Here is a 21,518-nt window from a genome sequence, read left to right on the forward strand (position 1 = left end):
GGTGTGTCTTTGAATCAATATATGGAAGAGGATCTGTGTGGGCGTGTCCTGAAGACCATAGCAGGGAATGTGGGTGTGTCTTTGAATCAATATATGGAAGAGGATCTGTGTGGGCGTGTCCTGAAGACAATAGCAGGGAATGTGGGTGTGTCTTTGAGTCAATATATGGAAGAGGATCTGTATGGGTGTGTCCTGAAGACCATAGCAGGGAATGTGGGTGTGTCTTTGAGTCTATATTTAGAAGAGGATCTGTATGGGTGTGTCCTGAAGACCATAGCAGGGAATGTGGGTGTGTCTTTGAGTCTATATTTAGAAGAGGATCTGTATGGGCGTGTCCTGAAGACCATAGCAGGGAATGTGGGTGTGTCTTTGAATCAATATATGGAAGAGGATCTGTGTGGGCGTGTCCTGAAGACAATAGCAGGGAATGTGGGTGTGTCTTTGAATCAATATATGGAAGAGGATCTGTGTGGGCGTGTCCTGAAGACCATAGCAGGGAATGTGGGTGTGTCTTTGAATCAATATTTAGAAGAGGATCTGTGTGGGCGTGTCCTGAAGACCATAGCAGGGAATGTGGGTGTGTCTTTGAGTCTATATTTAGAAGAGGATCTGTATGGGCGTGTCCTGAAGACCATAGCAGGGAATGTGGGTGTGTCTTTGAGTCTATATTTAGAAGAGGATCTGTATGGGCGTGTCCTTAAGACCATAGCAGGGAATGTGGGTGTGTCTTTGAATCAATATATGGAAGAGGATCTGTGTGGGCGTGTCCTGAAGACCATAGCAGGGAATGTGGGTGTGTCTTTGAGTCAATATATGGAAGAGGATCTGTATGGGCGTGTCCTGAAGACCATAGCAGGGAATGTGGGTGTGTCTTTGAGTCTATATATGGAAAAGGATGTACGTTGGAGTGTCCTCTAGGGCATAGGTGGGAACGTGGGTGTGTTTTGAGTCTATATTTGGAACAGGCTCTGAGAGGGCGTGTCCTGAACGTAATAGGTATATTTAAAAAATACAATATAATATAATAACAAAAAGTCAAAGATGCCTTGAACCCTTAACGAACCTTTTTTCTCGGTGTGTAGTGAACAGAACATAAGGGTTAAAGGTTAAAGCCTGCTCAGCAGGTATGCGGAAAGGACTGGAGTGAAGATTGTCTTGAATTTGTGTGATATAAGAGGAAATAGCACAAGGTTAAAAACTCAAACCCAAACTAAAAAGCACGATAAAATATATCTAGCGGGAACGACAGGAGTAACTGCAGATGTCTGGCTTTTGTACAAGGAAAGCTCTTTTCTCAGTCAAGAGCATGCAGTCAAATTCACAGCGAAGGGCCTGGTTAAAATTTTATCAAAAGACAAATAAAACAGAGTGGACAGTCAAATAGTACAGTTAAACATATGTGCACGACTCGCCCAGCCCTCCTCCCCCTCAAACACACACATACATATACACGCATACACACACACACACACACACACACACAGCTATTGACAGTACCGCAGTGTTTGACTTTACATATTTCTCAGTCCACTCAGACTTTGATAAGGATTAGGATCCAGCTGGAGTCCTTCCATGAGGAGTGCATGCACGATAAAAGCTGCGACACGTAACGAACCACACATGAAGTGACGACACGGGCTGAGGAAGAACACGTATAAGGACAGATGTTAAAGATAGATAATGCAGGATGTTATGCTTTTCAACATGTTCATACGTAAAATCACAGTGAAGTCAGAGGGAGAGATCGGTCGTCGGTTTGTTACCCAATTGTGTTCACCTGTTCTGTGTTTGGTTAGGATTAGCTGGACTATTTATAGCCTGTTGAGTCAGTGTCTTGCTGTGAAGTCTTACCCTGCTTTTCTTGCAAAGTTTACGCAATGCTTTCCGTGTCTCTCAGGCCCCGTCCATACGTATACGGATATTTTCGAAAATGTTTTGCCCGTTTTCAAAAAACGCCTGGCAGCATTTCTGAAAAATATCCCAGTCCACTTATGTGAGCACGTTCGCCAAAAGATGTCTGCATTGTTATGTGAAGACTTGAAGAACAACATGCAAGTAAGAAATGAACTGTACTTCAGTACACATGACAGTCGTGCTTATGATGACGATAATGAGTCTTTATTGGTCACGTGTACATTACAGCACAGGGAAATTCTTTTTTCTTCACATATCCCAGCATGTCAGGGTCAGAGCACAGGGCCAGCCATGATATCCCCTGGAGCAGAGAGGGTTAAGGGCCTTGTTTAAGGGACCAACAGTGGTAGCTTGGCAGTGCTGGGGTTTGAACCCCCCCCCAACCGACCTTCTGATCAGTCACCCAGAGCCTTAACCGTCAAGCCGCCACTGCCCCAGTGTTAACCGTCTCTCGCCGAATGTTGCACGTGTGACCTATCCTCACATTCTAAAAATCCACAGCAGACGAGCACGCCAAAGAACGATCAGTCAGTCACTATGAACACGCTGTTCACATTTGATATTTAGAGCAACGATTCAGAAACTGATTTCCCCCAGGAGTTCTGTGAAGCACAGCCAGGGGGGTCTGTGAAATGTATTTATTTATTTATTTATTTATTTATTTATTTATTCATTTATTTTTGACACACTTGTTGGAACCTGTTATTATCGACGGTTTCGTACTTATTATTGAGTTCGTACGGTTACGGCATCAGCCTGTTTCACTGGTCACTTGAGTCGAATGGGTTTAAATCCAAAAACCCTCAATAACTCAAACACAGGTCTGTAAATAACGTCAATTTGGACCTAACGTGTTCTGTCAGCAGGAATGTCAGGAATAAAAAGCTCGATAGAGCAGATCCATCCATCCATCCATCCATCTTCTATACCGCTTAATCCTTTCCAGGGTCACGGGGAAACCTGGAGCCTATCCCAGGGAGCATGGGGCACAAGGCGGGGTACACCCTGGACGGGGTGCCAATCCATCGCAGGGCATATAGAGCAGATAAATAAGCAAAATATTACTGTATATATTGAAATACCGAGTCTTGTTGGATTATCTGTACCGAAAGGGTGTTTGCGTTACACTTCAAGGGATCTCTATTATCCCCTATTATTTTTTTTTTCTTTCTATTTTCCTTTTCAGATTATTTTCCCATTGGCAATGCATGTAAGTTTCTATATACATCACAGAGCATGATTAAAAAGGATGACAGCTGTAAATAATTCTTCCAAGCTGAATACAGTCTTTGCCTGGGTGTTAAACACTGGCCTTAAACGTCACTATGATGACAAACGGATCTCGGCAGATTCGGTCCAAGCCGCAGGACACGCCTTTGCTTTTTAGTCATTGTTTACCAGGGAATCGTTCGGGAGTCGGCTTTTAAACAAACTGAAAGGAAAAAAAAAAAAAAAACCTAGTGCAGATGCTGTGATGGAAAGCAAGTGTAGCACTCGAGAAAAAATAAAAAAAAATCGTTTCTAGTCGTATTTGTATCGTGATAGTTTTCAGTCAGCAGGGTCAGGATGTGCGTAGTCGCTTCGGGTCTGGAGGCGGCGTGTCCTTGTGTTTGTTTAGCTCAGCCATGCAAACGTGTGAAGCACATCACAATTCATTCAGCTATCCTATCAAGATGTTGCTCGTCCAAGCAACACGTCATTGGACTGCATGTCATTAGGCAGAATTAAACAGTGCTGATTTGTCCCTGGCTACGAGCAGCACCAGAGCGCTCGAAACATCTGTGCGGAAAGTCTTACCGGAGCCTCACGCTGGCGTGGGAGAGAAGCTGCATGAATGGGAGGGGAAAAGAGGACAGGACAGGGGGTTCGAGAAAAGTTAGTGAGAAACAGATTGAAGGCAAAAGTTGGACAGCGAAAAGGTGAAAGATGCGCCCATCGACGAAAGCGTTCGGATATCGTTCACATGTGGCGCTGAATGGGGTTCAAACTGGCCTGAGAACTGAACTCGCTAGAGAGAAAGATGGGAAATAAAAAGAGCGGTGAGAGATGAACTGCAAAGAGGAGGGAAGATAAATGATTGCAAGAGTGCAAGAGAGAGATGAAGACAGACGTAGAGAGAGAGAGAGACATGGAGAGAGATAGACAGCTAGACAGAAAATAAGAAAGACAGAAAGTCAGAGAGAGAGAGAGAGAGAGAGAGAGAGAGAGAGAGAGAGAGAGAGAACTGTATGCAACATGGTGAAGAGATGAAGAGCAAAGTGGAGAGGGAAGACAAGATAAGTTGAAAGAGTGCAGAGAGAGAGAGAGAGAGAGAGAGAGAGAGAGAGAGAGAGATAGACTGACAGACAGAAAATAAGAAAGACAGACAGACAGAGATAAAGACAAAAAGTCAGAGAGAGAGAAAGAGAGAGAGAGAGAGAGAGAATTGTCTGCAACATGGTGAAGAGATGAAGAGCAAAGAGGAGAGGGAAGACAAGATCAATCCAGATGAAAGAGCGCAGAGAGAGAGAAAGAAAGAGAGAGAGAGAGACTAACATTATATATATATATATATATATATATATATATATATATATATATATATATATATATATATATATATATATATATATATATATATTAAATAATAACCAAAAAGAATAAAACAGCTAAAACAGTAAGCTCTCCAATAGAACTGAGTGCAAAAGTTTGCACGCCCCATGGTTTCAGGGTAATAAAATGGAGCATGTAAATGAAACCTCCAGAGTATCCTCACCACTTAATTTTTTCTCTCAACTTAATAAGACACACACACACAAAAAAAAACAAAAAAAAACAACAACAACAACAACAACAACAACGCAGTGTCATGTTACAGAGAAACCACAATGTGTAAACTCGTCTGTCCTGAAAACTTACAGTTACGGTACAGCTTGGCCTCTGACTGTTACAAAGTACTCGCAGTGGAGACTCCTTCCATAAATGATAAATAAACATCTCCTTACAGAAAGCGTACACACATTTACACACAATTAAATCTGTTTAGGTGTCGTCACCACATGGTGAGTGAGCTGTTGCTATAGAAACGACGACGTGTCGGAACGAGCGCATTTTTATAAACCTGTCAATCGAATTACAGCCGGAACTACTTGAATGACCGAATCTGACCGGATCTGTGACGCCCGTTCTTGTGTGTGAAAGCGTCATCGATCACGTGATGAAAACGTCGGCTTTGGCTTTAATCTTCCTTATGAATGTCACTTTCGATCGTAAAACAAACGAGACACGCCTTTAGGGTCCTCTGTGTAGCCTTTAATACTTAGACATGATCACTTCAGAATAAACGTTAGTCAATAACACAGTAACACACTGACTCCGTGTCTCTCTCTCTCTCTCTCTCTCTCTCTCTCTCCTTACCTTGCCTGAGACGCTACTCGGTGTGACGAGATCAGCGGTGTTTAACGCTAAGTTATCGCGTACTGATCAATTTACAGCTCAGGACAAGGCCTAATCAATGACGCATACTGACGAAAAGCCACTTATCAGTGCTTATCAGTGACGACTCTCATGATGCAGCGCTTATAAGGTGACATTTAGTAAGTAAGTACAATTTATTTCTGTAGCACATTTAAACACAGCGAAGCTAACCGAAGTGCTGAATAGAGTAAGAAGAAGTTCAATAGAAAACAGAATGAAAACAAATAGAGACAGACAATAGTACAAATTAATATTAAAGCGCCCGGGAGAAGAGATACGCTTTCAGCCTCCTTTTTAAAAATGATAATAGAAGGTGTAAGGCGGATATCCGGCGGCAATTGATTCCATAAACGAGGGGCGGGGAGTGAAAAAGCTCTATCCTCCTTAGTTTTTAAACGCAATCGAGGGACATACAAAAGAAACCAGGTATCAGAAGATCTCAAAAATCTGTTAGATGAATGTGGTGTGAGAAGATCTTTGAGATAAGAAGGAGCCTGATCATTAAGATTTTTAAAGACAAACAGCAGAATCTTAAACCGGATCCTAAAATGGACCGGGAGCCGATGGAGCGATGCTCAAATTGGGGTGACGTGATGATATTTCTCTGCCTTGGTCAACAGCCTTGCAGCTGCATTCTGAACCATCTGGAGACGAGCAAGAGATGACTGAGTTAACCCAAGTACAATGAATTACAGTAATCTAAGCGCGATGTAATAAAAGCACGAATAACCTTCTCCGAATCTCCGAAAGACAAAAATGTTTTAAGTTTAGAAATAATCCGTAATGGATTAAAACTATTCTTAACGATCGAATTTATTTGCTTGGTTAAGCATAATTCTGAGTCCAGGATGATACCAAGGTTCCTAACCTGGAAGAAATCGACAGGAAGTGATTACAAAGCTCATTAATGAGAGCATCTCTCAATCCCGGGAGACCAAAAACAACTATTTCGGTTTGGTCTTCATTAAGTTGGAGAAAGTTATTTGTTAACCATTTGTTTAATATCGTCCAACAATGGTTGAACGGAGTCGCCAGATTTAAACGGTATGTACGACTGGGTATCATCAGCATATGAATGAAAAGAGACATTGTGCGCTCTATTAATATTCCCCAACGGACGCATATATAAGTTTAAAAAAAAGTGGGCCCAGAATGAAGCCATGAGGTACACCCCTAAGAATAGGAGTGGAAGATGACCTATTTACTGCAAATGTATTCCATGATTATAAATATTTGGGATGTTTGTTAGGGTAATGATTGCTGACACATTTGCAGGGGCTTTAGGCACTTCAGCTCCAATACGATTTAGACAATCAACATGTAAAACAATTAAAATAGAATTACTGAGAAATTTAACTGGTTAACAGTGTATGTATATATGTACTTGCTGTATATTTGCAGGTTATTTTTTTTTTTTCTTAGAACATATTAGATTTTTCTAAGATTAGATTTCTCAATGATAAACTGACCTGAAGCTGAGGGTAGGGACAGGTTGATGTAAAAAAAAAAAAAAAAAAAAAAAAAAAGGGGCATAATATAATTGTGTTTTTTTCACTTCTGCATGTATGCATGGTAAGGTTATGAACCTCGATACTTCTGAATCTGCTCTGATGTGATAGTGTTTAGTATCCTCTGTTCGAGTGATGTGACCAACTTTGCTCAGAATCTGGATCAGTTCAAAAAATGATGATGATAACATTTTTTTTTTTTTTTTAAATATCAGCCTTAAGGAAAAATCATCTCTTGCTAGCCAGATGTTTTGAAATGTTCATATCTTTTTGCACATCTGTCCTTTTTGATTATAATAAGCTGTGATGCATCGATCCAAATCCTTTGATCATTGCACGTCTAGAGCATAGTGATGTAGTCCATTTTTTGTTTAAGTGGTATTGTATTAAAGTGTGCACAAAATGACCAGGAACTCAAACAAACCAGTTTTTTTTTTTTTAATTATTATTTATTTATTTATTTTTATTTTTTTAAAGGATCAGTTTTGCTTTTATGTTTAATTTACCTATGGGTATTTACTTAGTGGCATCAAATTTAAGTACATTCAGTGTGATTGTTGACCTGAAGTGTTGACATTTAGGACTATATGTAGTCATTTAGAGCCATTTTGATAGTGTCTTTACTTACTTATACTTATCAACTGATATTAAGTACGGTATTAATCAACTACTGCCACTTTTGAATGCATTACACCAATTCTCTTTTGACTATCAGGGAAAATAATTACGATTATGATGTGAATCCACAGTGTGATTGATGCATTGGTGAAGAGGAATATATCATTTAAATTTAATTCATTATTATATTCAGTAATACTTTTTTTTCCCAGCCCTGCACTAACACACTTTATCTGATTCATGAGGTGTTGAAGTACTTAATGCGTTAAATAAGATGAATGTCTTTCCCCAGGATTGATATTTAATCTCTTACTCGTTTATACAGTTGTTTATCCAGAGCACATGACTTAATAGCGCCATCTACCGGTCAGGACAATAGCTCCCAATAAATGAGGTAAACTTTAGACGCAAACTTTTTGTTTAAATCAAAAACCTCCAAACTCAAGAGCCTGTAGAATAATGCACAATATCATGAGATGACAAATACCACCATGTTCTTATTAACACCATGTTCTTTTATTATAATTTGTAAAAATTTTTGGCGTGTGTGTGTATGTGTGTGTGTGTGTGTGTGTGTGTATATACATATCTATATATATAATGTTGGTTTTACATTTGAGACGTATTTCAATAACAAACATTCATATAACATTTGCAATATGGTGGCTGATGTTTTTCTTGTGGTCTTTTTTTAAAACAAAAAAAGTGCTTTTTCTTTGTTGTAGCCTATATTTAACTTTTAAAAAAAAAAAAAAAAAAAAAAAGGTGGGAAACATTTCTCCCAATGATGATGATGATGATGATGATGGAGAAGTTAAAAGGCACTGAGATTGGATTGGATCCTACACAGAAACAAAAATTTAAAAAAAGAAAAAAAAAAAGAAAATATAGGCTACAGAGCACTTTCACTGCAGAAAAAAAACATATATCATGCAAACAGCCATTGCATAGAGGCACCTTTTTCACATTTCATCTCAATTCTGCTGCATAAATACAAAGTTTGGACTGTTAAAAAAAAAAAAAAAGCGCTCTCTCTCTCTCTCTCTCTCTCTCTCTCTCTCTCTCTCTCTCTCTCACACACACACACACACACACACACACATAAACGCATATACATACATACACACATACACGCGCGCGCGCCCTCCACATCAGTACCCGAGCGTATAGCAAATTTTCAGAGCCAAAAAAAAAAAAAAAAATTTTGTAATGTGCTTCTTCGGGTCGTTCAGTCTCAGGACTCATAGTGCATACGAGCTGAAGGGCAGACACCAGTTTGAGTTTGAAGATTTGGCTACTTCCCAAACCGCACATTATGGCACTAAATAGTAAGCAAAATATAATGTACTGCTCCACTATAAATGACCAGTTCTGCACAGTTTTGGCATGGTATGTAGTAGGCGGATTGGAATGTAGCCTGTTGTGTTCCAGTCCTTTGCTTTGGCATGTCGTTTTCAGTCCATGTGTAGACAAATTCCAACATACAACATCTTAAAACATGGAATAGGAATAGCAGTTTGTTTGTTTTTTGGGTGTTGTTTTTTTTTTTTCCTTTTTCTTTTTCATCAGTGCACTTTTTACGCTTTTGGAGAAGCCTTGTGCAGTTCTTACAGTTCAACAGGGCACATGTTAGACATTTCGGCCCTAAAGAAAAGTTAGTACTTATTTATTTTATTATTTTTTTTTAAGTACACTTTTTTTTTTTTTTTAAATACAACTGCTGCTGATGTGAAGTCATGCCCTAACAGGAGCTGCGCTGATTGTACGTTTCGCACATGGAGGACGCGAGTCCAAAGAGGAGCTTATTGAGTTTTTTCGGGTGGCTTTGGGGGGGGATACAAAAAAAAGGCACGTGTAGACGGCAGCTGCCTGGCTTCTGTATAGAAACAGTTTCAGTAATTATGATCTGTGACATCTAGTACATATCCAGCGGACGCTATAGGAATAGCAGGACTTCAAAAAAAAAAAAAAAAAAAAAAGAAAGGAAGGAAAAAAAATAATAACATAGAAAAAATAATTATGTCTGTAAGTCTGTTAGGCGCAGCCGCCCATGGCTTTGACGTACGAGCCGTCGGGGAGCTGCCGGAAGATGCCCCGCAAAGTCTCGAGCTCGCGCGTGAGGTGCTCGACGCGTTTGCGCAGTCTCTCGTTGTCCGATGCGAGCTCGATGACTTTTTGTTGCGTCTCGGCGTTGCGCATCTTGGCCTTGTCGCGGCTCTTGCGCACGGCCACGTTGTTACGCTCGCGCCGCAGCCGGTACTCGGAGCTGTTCTTGTCGACGTGCTTCTTAGATTTGGGCCTGTCGCCTGTGCCCATCATTTTGGCAGAGAGGCCGCCCTGCTGCTGGTGATGGTGCTGGTGCTGGTGGTGCGGGCTGGGCACCGGGGTGGGCGGAGGCGTCGGGTGACCCGGTTGCAGGTGCACGGCGGTTTGCGCGCAGTGCGCGATCTGGTACTGCAGGTGCGACAGGTGTGGGTGGTGCTGGTTGTGCGGGTGGTGGTGGTAGGCGCCGGACTGCGGCGCGTGCCCGAGCTCTCCGAGGTCGCTGTCCTCGCGCGGCTCTTGCTTGATCGCAACGGGTCTCATGCGCGCCTCGTACATGGGCTCGAGTTTGGACGAGTCGCCGTAGTTCGCCACCGCGCAGCCATACGGGTGCTGCGGCCCGGCCGCGCCGAGTCCCAGACCGTGGCCGTACTCGTAGTCACCGCCGTTCGCCAGCTTGAGCTTCTCGAGACGCGCGCCGCCGCTGCTGTGGAACAGGTCAGCCAGGAACTCGTCGTTAAACGCGCCCGGGTCGATGTACGCGCTGATATCGATGGAGCTCTCGTTCTCGCAGATCGCGGTCAGGTCGTCCTTGTAGCCGTAGCCGTTCTGCACGCTCTGGGCGAGGTTCGTCACCAGGGGCCGAGGGGCTGCCTCGTACAGGTTTGCTTGCTCCATGGAGTACCTATAGCCCGCCTGACATGGTGAAGGGCTCCGGGAATCCAGCTTGCTCACACTACCCTGGGGCGAACTTTACAGGAAAATAAATAAATAAAGAGTTTTCTAGAATGCACAAACTCGCCGGCCTGACTGCAGGAAATCGGCTCCCGTTGTGGCTGGAAAGCGAAGCGGGTGTCACGGAAAGGTTCAGTGGAGAAGCAGAGACTTCACCCTCCGTCTGTGTGTGTTTAACCTCACATCTGTCGCTCAGTGCCGCTCTGACAGTCTTATATAGAGAGAACTGGGCGCGCCCCGGGTCCTAATGCGCCGCTGAGACGAGTTTCTGGCTGCACCGAGCTCACGTAGCACTTCACAACGCGGACAGAGTTATTTTACATAGCCAGATAAAGAAGACAAAGTTGTTTTAAATAGCCTGATAAACACCAATGTCATAGCGAACATTACATACTTAAAACGTAAGCCATTGCGTCGCATAGGCTATAGCTATAACGTCTTAAACGTTGTTATGAATTCATTTTCTTTCTCTCATTTTTTTTTTCTTCCACATTTCATCTTGCATGCAAATCTCAGAATAACTTATCACTGATCGCCTTCTATTTCATTTTGATATGAAACACACAAAGTACCGTGCTCTCCATCTAACGGAGACAAGCCCACGGGTTCACCACTTTATTATTATTATTATTATTATTATTATTATTATTATTATTATTATTATTACTATTATTATTATTTTCACCTCTCATATGCACGCGCACTAACGTGCAAAAAGAAAAATTTACAATTCAAGGATGCGTTTGGAAAGCTGTGACATAATGATAGAGGGCTTGTATTTGCTTTGCATGGAGAAAAGGATGTTCTAGGAGCTTACGATACGTGGAAAGACTAGAATTTGAAGAGCTGGGCTTTGAAGAGAGTGTATTAGAGAGTGTTTATCTCACACTTCATGTAGATCTGCGTGGATATAAAGCATAGACGGAAACATGTAGATAGTTGGTTTAATGCATAGACCACATTTTATTTAGAGCAAATTGTCTTGACTGAATAAAAATGTATAGATACTTGAACGCACATGGGGAAATAAGAACTAAGCCAGACTCACAGTTACATTTAACGAGATTTACCGTTACATCTAATAATTAAAAAATAATAATTAATGAAGATTTCATCATCATAGCAATAATTTATTTGTTTAAACATCCGTGCATGTGAATTGAACGCGTTAGCGCGCGACCATATATGACATTTGACATGATGTCCATACCGAGCTCGTGTTGGCGCACACTGTGGGCCTTTTTTATTTTTATTTTTGCATCTCTTTTTCTTCCTTTTTTTCACATCAGACACCTAGAGCAAACTCTCCGTCTCCTGTCTGAACGCGCCGGTGGTTGGATAAAACACCACAGCGTGACAAAACGCACCAGAAACTGCCCCTGGCGCGCGCGCTTCTGCACCGATCAGCGCGTGCGCAGCTCCCTCTATTGTCCCAGCGCGCGCTTGGCACGAACCGAAACGCACTCAGCGACAAATGAGGCAATCTCAAGCGCTCAAGTTTAATGGACATTAGACTGGTTTCATCAGATGTAATGTGTTAGCTAAAACATATAGCTATTATAATATATATATATATATATATATATATATATATATATATATATATATATATATATATATATATATATATAGTAATGTGTTAGCTTATATATATATATATATATATATATATATATATATATATATATATATATATATATATGCATAATAATAATAATAATGCAGCTAGTGGCTTATAATTGAATAATTTAGGAACTATGGGGAGCAACACTGGCAACGTCAGAAGCAGGTGAGACCCATTTTTAGGAATTTTAACATGAAAGAAAATTCTGCAAAAAAAAATTAAATAAAAAATTATTTAAAAAATAAACCGACTACGGTGCATTAAAAACATTTAGGTCTGACTGAGTAAAACTGTTCTTTAAGGGTTCATTTGGTTCTTTGCTTTCTTTTTGGTTCTTTCCTTTGCTTTTTCTTTGTGTGCTGTTTGTGTTTTAATCTACGACTCTTGCATCATATATTAGACTCAAGGGGGTTCTTCAGTGGCTCTTTAACAGTCCGTTGAATAATTAAAACTCTTTAGCTTTTAAAATGGCTCTAGAATCCGTTCTGATAGAAAAACAATCAGATATAGGGTTCTAAAACTTCTAAGAGTGTGTGGTGTGTGTGGTTGTGTATTAATCTGACGATGACGGTACCTCTTGCGTCACACTCAACTCAAAGGGGTTCTTCAGTTGTTCCTGACGAGTCCGTTGAATAAATAAAGCTTTTTAAAATTTTAAAATGGCTCTAGAACCCATTCTGGTTCTATAGAGAACTTTTGAGGGTTCATCCTCCTCCAGAAGGACAGCCTTAAGGGTTATCAGAGTATGTTGCCTTAATCTGCGACTCTTGCATCATACATTAGACTCAACCCAAAAGGGTTTTTCAGTGGTTATTTAAAGGTTTGTTGAATAAACATTTTTAGCTTTAAAAGTGGCTCTAGAACCCGTTCTGATAGGAAAACATTCTCTTGTATGGTTCTATAGATAGCCTAACTAGTAAAGGTTCCTCCTCCTCCAGAAGGACAACATTACGGGTTCTAAACATTCCAAGAGTGAGTGGTGTTTGTGTTTTAATCCACAACTCTTGCATCATACATTAGACTCAACGCAAAAGGGTTTTTTGATTGGTTCTTTAAGGGACCAATCAAATAATTAAACGTTTATAGCTTTAAAAATGGCTCTGGAACCCATTCTGATAGGAAAACAATCTACCCTAGGGTTAGGGTTAGGGTTATAACCCTATAGGTTTCTACAGAGAACCTTTTAAGGATTCTTCTTCTTCCAGAAGGACAACCTTGTGGGTTCTAAAACTTCTAAGAGTGTGTGGTGTGTGATTGTGTATTACACAGATGGTGACAGTATACATCTTGCATCATACATGAGATTCAATTTGAGGATTCCCCCTTCAGAGGGACCATAGTGTGTAGTGTGTTGTGTTTGTGTCATCTAAATAATTATCTATAGGCAATATTTTATAAAACAGAAATCATAACGTGCACTCTTTGAATAATTAAGGTTCTTACAGTAGATTCCAAATACTCTGAACACTTTTCTACACAGGTTTTTTTTTCACACAGAATCTTAAAGGCTTCCTCCAGAAGGATAACCTTGAGTCTTCTAAATATTGAATGTCGTATACAACATTTGTAAATAATAATAATAATAATAATAATAATAATAATAATAATAATAATAAATAAAAAATTTATGAAAGCCACATAAGGTTGAACAGTAGTCCAGCACAACACACCAGTGTAATTACACAGTACATTACAGCCGAAAAGGGTATTGTTCGTATTCTAAGTTACATAGAATTGAAAGAGACATTGGCATTGATTTATGAATAATAATTATCAGTCTTTCATAAGATCCTGGCATTAAACTGAATATGTTGCGTGATTATTTTTTGGTCAGAGTTCATCATTTTAATCTTATTCTGTAACCCTGACCCTCAGAGTGTTGGATCGAAAATACACGTTTGGAAATGTTTGTGCTCACTGTAGGGCCCTTACCTGGCATGACTTCTTATGTGTGTGTGTGTGTGTGTGTGTGTGTGTGTGTGTGTGTGTGTGTGTGTGTGTGTGTGTGTGTGTAAAGAATTGTATATAAAACTTGTTGCAAACACAGTTTTATTTCTGAATCTGACTTGATGAAACTTCAAGAAATAAAGCATTGTGTGTTATTAATGAGCACAATTAGCTATTTGCACAGGCTGTAATGTTTATTATTATTATTATTATTATTATTATTATTATTATTATTATTAAAAATACGTTTAAAAAAGTTCTTCCGACACTAAATCTTTTGTGTATTGTTTATTACACGTTTACGTGTTTGTTTTACACCTTCAACTTGATCATATTCCTTATAAGTTCCTAAATAAGCGCTCTTGACTACCTTGCACTCCTCCATCTCAAGCAAATGCATGTTTATGTTTCATGGCTGATCCTATTACATAAAAAGCCCCGCCCCCAAAGCGCACCGCGTCATTCGATTGGTTATACGAGCTGTCAATCATGCACGGTATGTCGTCATCCTCTTAGATACTCCTCTCTGATTGGCTTAGCGGATAGATTTCCCTACATGGTCAAAAAAAGAAAAAAGGAAAAAAAAAAAAAGATTTCGCAATACTCCCAGGTACGGCTTAGTGCAAACCAAACAATAACAGCGTCTCCGATGTTTCGGTCCTGTTTTAGAGAAAAATAACCTGCTAAATCGATGTACGTGTGGCTGTTCGATAAGGTTTAAACCTTGATAAGGTAAGGAAAGTGTTTATTTATATCACGGTGTAGGAGAGGAAGGTTAGTTCTGGAAGCTTCCTTCCTTCGCGTGCTAACTGGCTAACTTGATTTCAAAACAGGTTTCGTTTGGGGATTTCTGTTTGTTTTAAAATACATTTCATGGTTTTCGCGGTTGGTAGGAAGACTGTAGAGATGTTTCATTAAACTGTCTCGTGGTGTAAATGAGAAATTTTCGACGTATGTGTCACAACAATAGAGTATAAGTTGGCTAGGAATGTGTGTGTGTGTGTGTGTGTGTGTGTGTGTGTATATATGTATATGTATGTGAGTAACAGGGTGACGTCATCGCCACGGTTAACTCTGTGTACGGTTAAACGTTCAAAACTCCTTCCATATTCACGTTAACGTTAAATTCTTCGTTGTGCCGGAAGTTTCATGAAAGCTAGATTACCACGGCTAGCTAGCTAAGTGCTTAGCTAGCGGTATTCCCCGTCATTCCTGTTCAATTACGTATGAAGCAATACTTGGGTAACTGATGTAAGCGGGTTAGCATAACTTGCTAGCTAGACTCTTATTTTATTTATTTATTTATAATAAATACATAACTCCATTCGGATTAAAAACAATTTAGGTTTTGTAACATATAATAATAATAATAATAATAATAATAATAATAATCTCGTTAAGAGTTGTACACGCGCGGAGAGAGTTTCCTGTTCCGTGCCAGGAAAAAAAAAAAAAAAAAAACACCGAGGCGGCGGGAGCGCGAGCGCTGCTGCTGATGTGATGATGCAACCGTAGAGCAACGCGCTTTACCGAGAGTGTGTGTGTGAGAGAGAGAGAGAGAGAGAGATCAGGTGAAAGTGTCGGTGCTGCTGCTCTTGCATTAAACATTAAACCGTGTTACTAATGTGGCGTGATACTGCGTGAGGATTTAAACTGACTAGATGCACACAGTCGAGCTCCGAAACTATTGGCACCCCTCATGAGAGCTCAGTATAGATCTGCTGTTTTTATTTTAGAAGGTGCATGCCCGGCACTTTGGATAAAATGTGCTTTTTAAATGATTAAATGTGCAAATAAACCAATAAGTCCAGTTATTTCTGCAATCTTATTTATGCTTGATTAGGAAACTGGTGCATAGTGAAATTTGTGTGTGTGTGTGTGCGCGCACAAATGAAGTTTCTGGAATCCAGGGTGGTGGAGCAGCAGGTAGCTTTGCTGTTTTATAGCTCCATGTTATCACATTGGCCATAATATTGTCCCTTTCTTTGATTACTCTGATGATGGGTGATTGTTGGGAACAATGGTGATTGGTTGTTTGGGGGAAATGGTTATTGGTCGTTGGGAACAGTGGTCAGTGATTGGTTGTTGGGGAAAATGGTGAACAGTGATTACTCGCTTGGGGGAAATGGTGGTCGGTGATTGGTCGTTTGGAAGAAATGGTGATATGTGATTGACCCTTTTGAAATATGTAAACGTGTATGTAAATAAGTATGTAAACTCGGGCTTTATGTTCTGGTGGCGGGTCGAGTGAACCAGCTTGTACAACCATCAGCGGAGATGTCTGCTGGACAGCGGTACTGAGTGCAGTAGAGTCGCTAACATCTGCTCTGCAAGTCACAGGAGTTGTCTAAGCTCTCTTTTTTTGTTTTTGTTTGTTTTCTTAAATAAAGTCACTAAAGAAATCTAAAAGGGTTTAAAACATCACACACTCCCTCAATACTGATTTATTTTACAATCACACTATTAAAGGTGCAGTGGTCGATTATTATTATTTTTTTTACATTTTATTTTTAATATAACTTTCTTGCCTATTACCTGGAAGATGTGTAGAACAAGATGATAAAACAATGGGTTAAGCTGTATACTTAGCAAAAATTAAGACTAAGAGCAAGTCATATTGGGCAATTCCAGTTTTGTTTTGAATAATTGTGTGCTGTAAGTTGAGTAATAGTAGTCTATGCATCGATTAAAATATATATATGACAGTAGTTCAAAAGTAGTCGAGTTCTTCCTGCAGAAATCCAGCAGACCTGGCAACGCTGCGCTCGCGATGATGCTCCGATGACAGTTCCTTCGTTTTTCTTTCCACTCAGGACCGTAGAGGCGGCGCAGTCGCAACCAAGAGCAACCAACATTTCGACAGCATTCAGCACCATCCTGCAGCGGGCGAAGGTGCAGACGCGAGCGCAAGAGAGAGGCAGCGGATCCAAATGAGCAAGCAGCCGCAGCAGAAGTTAAACAGCACAGAGCAGAACGGAGTGAGCGTCATACAGAGCCAGGCTCATAGCAGCGTCGTAAACTCTGCAGGAGCTACAGCAGGACTGCAGCAAGTACACACACACACACACACACACACACACCTACCTGCATTGACCGACATGATTATATACGTACATGCATGCCGTCTCGTATTCAGAACACCGGTTGGCCGAGCACACAGATTAACCAGGTTGATGATTTTTTATATTGTTGTTTTATTCTACATGTGTTTAGATGTCCTTGTACGTGTTTCTATACGCTAGATCCATCAGTTACATTTTAGTGCATGTTACGTACCGTATACATAGTATGCAACGTATTTATCGTTGATTTTGATTGCAGTTCAATTCATTTTAATCGTTTTTTTTTTTTTATTATTATTTATGAGCCAATCATAAGTCCGATATTAATAAGCTTAAATGGTTTGTTTTTGATTTTCCCACAGCAGTCTGTAATTCTTTGCTTCAACCACATAAACACACACCATCCTCAGCCCATCTTCATTTATTTATTACTTATTTATTTGCCCCCCTTCGAACGCATACATGGCACGTAAATCCCCTAATGTACGTGCACACTACATGTGGTGTTACGTAATCATTTTTTAAGACCCATATAGTGCTCAGTTGAACTCCTTTTGAGTTTAGTTAATCTGTAAGCACGTTGTGCTGGATCCGGAGCCGGTCCTGGGAGCACTTGGCACATGAGAAGCCTATTGGAAATACTCATAACACACACACACACACACACAATTTATTCATGCTCGATTAGAAAATTAGTGTGAAGTAAATACAGTTTGTGCAAGGAATGTTTCCGGAAAACGCTTCGGAGCAGCCGTTACGGGCGTTCTCGGTTCACTCTTGAGCTCTGCTTAGAGTCTGTGCGAAGTTTCGTATGTGTGGGGTTCCTCAGGGTTCTCCAGTTCCTCCCAAAAACATTACTCAGTACCACGCAACATAGCAAGCGCTAGTGCAGTATCATTTCTATCTGATTAGCAGTGGGCTGGTGATGTGATGCTTACACAGCGGACGGTGTTAGTTGGCGTGTTTGTTTAAAGCTCATACTCGTGGTTTATTGAGCCTCTTGCTTTTCTAAAATAAGCTCCTAAACCTAGCCCGATCATCGTGATTATCGACATAAACGATATTTTTAGGAAATAGATTATGCGACAGTGACGAAAATCAGTGATATCTTTTCTGTAACGTAAAATATATGAAATATAAATAAATGTCAACCTAATGCAAGGCTTTTAACATCACCTCTCTCTCTCTCTCTCTCTCTCTCTCTCTCTCTCTCTTTCTCTCTCTCTCTCTCTCTCAGGTTCCTCAACTCGTCCCAGTAAGCCCCGGAGGAGGTGGCAAAGCCACGTCGCCCAGCAAGATGAAGAAGTCGATGCTGGACAAGGACAGCGACGAGTACAGGCAGCGGCGCGAGCGCAACAACCTGGCGGTGAAGAAGAGCCGCATGCGCAGCAAGCAGAAGGCGCAGGACACGCAGCAGCGCGTCAACGAGCTCAAAGAGGAGAACGAGAGATTGGAGGCCAAGATCAAGCTGCTCAGCAAAGAGCTCAGTGTGCTCAAAGACCTGTTCCTGGAGCACGCGCACAACCTGGCCGACAACGTGCAGCCTGCTACTGCGGCATCCGTCGCCCCTGGAGACCACTGTAACACCAACAACAACAGCCAGTGAGATTGAGTCACTCGTTACGCGAGGCAACTCTGTACTTATAATATCTTGGTTAACATTTTCTTAAGGAAATGGAGAATTTCCTAAAACATTTTTAGGCCATTTGCGTTTCAGAAGAATGAAGCTGTCCCAGCTCGGTATCAGATGAAAAATATTATAATACTATAATAATAATAATAATAATTATGATTATTATTATTATTATTATTATTAGCAGTCTGGACTTTTAAAATTAGAAAATGGTTTATTTCCCCAAAATCTGAAACGTCAGAGGCGCCGAGCGATTTGGATTTTTGAGTCAGGCGGTTTTCTCTCGGTTCACGGGTTTTACGTGATCCCTCTCATCTTCGTTCTTACACTCAGATGTTGTTCCCCGTCTGACACGGTGTGTAAATAAGCGTGGAGGGAATGCGGAAAAGCGTTAGCAGAGCTTAGGAATGCCGTAGGGTTGGATTTAAAAATGTTTTTTTTTTTTTTTCTTCTTCTGTTTTAAGACTACAGCGAGTCACCGAGCGAGATTTGTTGTTTTTTGACACAGCTTTTCACGAAAGCCTTGCCGCGGGTCCGTGGCAGCTTGTCAGATTCACAAGGAACGTTCCAAACGTGTTCGGGCAAACCGTCACGACTCCCACAAGGCAACGGCAAGGAAAAGAGACGGGAAGAAGAAACAAAAGGAGCAGTGTCCTGGAAATGGATAGACTTAAATTATACCCGAGGGCTGTTTTTAAGGGGCTTCCCCCTTCCCCCTCATCCCCCTCCCCCCCCCCCCCCCCCCCCCCCTCCTTCCAATCGTCTGCTTGTATGATATCTTTGTTAGAAGCTCTTTTTGTTTAATTTAAAAGATGTTCGTGAGACGGCGAGTCAGTCAGAGACGGACGTGCAACGATTATGGAAATTAGACTGTCATGTAAATTTGGTCGGCGAATTCGCAGGGGTGGACAAATCGGCAGCCGAAGGACCATCAGTAAATAAACAAACAAACAAACAAATGCTATCACTGTCCGAAACGCACAGGTGCCTCAAAATAAAGTGCAGCACAAAGCCACCATGCATTTCTCAGATATTATATTTTACGTGCGTCCTGATGGACAGGTCGCGTCTCGTGCCTAAGACGTCGACTTAACGCAAACACGACATGCTACGTGACTGTAACCACGTCGAGCGGTACTCTTAACGCACTTAGAGAACCATCTCAGCATACGTTATTATATTACCGCTTTACAGCAGTCAATTAAGTTTCCGGGCAATCAAAACACGGGACTCGGTTGAACATTAGAACCGGTAGGGTAGACGATGATGATGATGATGATGATGATTATGTGTTTATAATTTGTCCACCCCTGAATTGCATACAGGTGTAAATAATGTTGGACGAAAGAACCTTTCTGTTTGTGTCCGGTTTCCTGCCAAAATAGAGCTCGTGCTTAGAAAGCGCTCCTGTCCTGGGACGGAAGAGCCAGACAGACTCTGAGCGTGTTGCATCAGACCGAAGAGCAGACAGTGCTGGCGTTAACAAAAGCTGTTAAATTGCACTTGAGCCTCAAACCCTTCTTACAAAACTATCCCTGGCCTAGACAGACAGCGAGAGCGAGAGAGAGGGAGGGATGGGACACATGCTGTCTAGGGTGTTGGTCGAATATAAAATAAATAAATAAAAAACACAACCCAAACCGATTTCATCACCGTAGCACCCCGTGGTCCAGTCTGTCTGCGTCTCCCGTCTGACGTGCGTTTGCGTGTTTGTCTCGGTACATAGCGAAGGCTTAGACACCCAGGGTGGGTTCTCGCTGACTCATTGATTAGGCTTCTGAAAAATACAATAGCATGCGGCGATTTAAAAAAACAAAAACATAGTCGTTTAGCATAATCGTCGGTTTTCTTTTGCTTCCTCGATTCTCTGACAGCCAACATCTTTATAGCATTTCTACACTGACTTTTTGTACCTCAGGCTACAGCACTAAAGAGACTTTAGTGTATTTGTACACCTGTTTAAAAGAAAAAGGAAAGAAAAAAAAAAAACACAAATAGACAAGGTGACCTAAGTGATGGTGAGAACTTAAGCATCTTTTCTCTGATTCTTTTGTAATATTCCTTTTGTCATTTTCTATATCTTTTAGGTTTAAAAGGTTTGAAGAAAAAAAAAAAGCATGATGCATGGTTATAGCACTGTTCAGGAAAAAAAAAAAAAATGCACAATGTGTTGTCAGATTAGGCTTTGAAACTGGAGCGGAGTGAAAAAAATAATAATAATTAAAGCAAAGAATATGTCGTCCATGTTGTGTTCCTCAAATATTTGATTAGCATTTTTGCTGAAGTATGAGCGTTGCTGGCCAACTTGCTTTTTTTTTTTTTTTTTTTTTTATATATAAAAGACCGGGTTATTGTGCATTGTAAATTAAAATTGATTATAAAATGTCAACACTGTGTATGTAGTGTGTGGTGGCTTTTTTTTTTTTTTTTTTTTTTTTCCTTTTTTTTTTTTTTTTTTTTTCCTTCCCTCTTATCTTTTTTTATTATTATTATTATTATTTACTTTAATTATATTATACTGTGTATTTAATTTCTCATCAGCTCATAACGGCGATCACAAAGCCGTCCACGCCTGCAGGTTATTAGTTCCCGCGTTCACCCGTACATGGTGTACAGCGTGTGTTTGCGCTCTGCGTCATCCACGGTCACGGTCAATATTGTCAGTATCAACAATCGCTGTACGGTGATGTCGATCAAATGAACACGTACGCGCTTGTAAGATTTTGGACTACCGAGTTTAAATCCCCGCCCCTGACTCG

The 21,518-nt window shown here is 40.7% G+C and overlaps 2 protein-coding genes across 2 annotated transcripts; one reads left to right on the plus strand and one right to left on the minus strand.

Moving 5' to 3' along the window:
- Nucleotides 1–7,990: 7,990 nt before the first annotated feature.
- Nucleotides 7,991–10,691, minus strand: cebpa (CCAAT enhancer binding protein alpha). The gene has a single exon (XM_017459304.3). It carries the CDS (start codon nt 10,434–10,436, stop codon nt 9,531–9,533), a length of 906 nt encoding a protein of 301 aa, XP_017314793.1. The 5' UTR covers nt 10,437–10,691; the 3' UTR covers nt 7,991–9,530.
- A 3,948-nt stretch (nt 10,692–14,639) lies between these two features.
- Nucleotides 14,640–20,754, plus strand: cebpg (CCAAT enhancer binding protein gamma). The gene is made up of 3 exons (XM_017459222.3): nt 14,640–14,796; nt 16,878–17,114; nt 18,364–20,754. The coding sequence occupies exons 2-3, from the start codon at nt 16,995–16,997 to the stop codon at nt 18,730–18,732; spliced, it is 489 nt and encodes a 162-aa protein (XP_017314711.1). The 5' UTR covers nt 14,640–14,796; nt 16,878–16,994; the 3' UTR covers nt 18,733–20,754.
- Nucleotides 20,755–21,518: the final 764 nt, after the last annotated feature.

Source organism: Ictalurus punctatus, chromosome 27, assembly GCF_001660625.3.
Source record: "Ictalurus punctatus breed USDA103 chromosome 27, Coco_2.0, whole genome shotgun sequence".
Lineage (NCBI taxonomy): Eukaryota > Metazoa > Chordata > Actinopteri > Siluriformes > Ictaluridae > Ictalurus > Ictalurus punctatus.

What these genes read in the sequence shown, in the direction of transcription:
- cebpa (XM_017459304.3), bottom strand. Translation starts at nt 10,436, where the DNA reads ATGGAGCAAGCAAACCTGTACGAGGCAGCCCCTCGGCCCCTGGTGACG.
- cebpg (XM_017459222.3), top strand. Translation starts at nt 16,995, where the DNA reads ATGAGCAAGCAGCCGCAGCAGAAGTTAAACAGCACAGAGCAGAACGGA. An exon ending in CTACAGCAGGACTGCAGCAA is followed by an intron (nt 17,115 to 18,363) that starts GTACACACACAC and finishes TCTCTCTCTCAG; the next exon opens with GTTCCTCAACTCGTCCCAGT.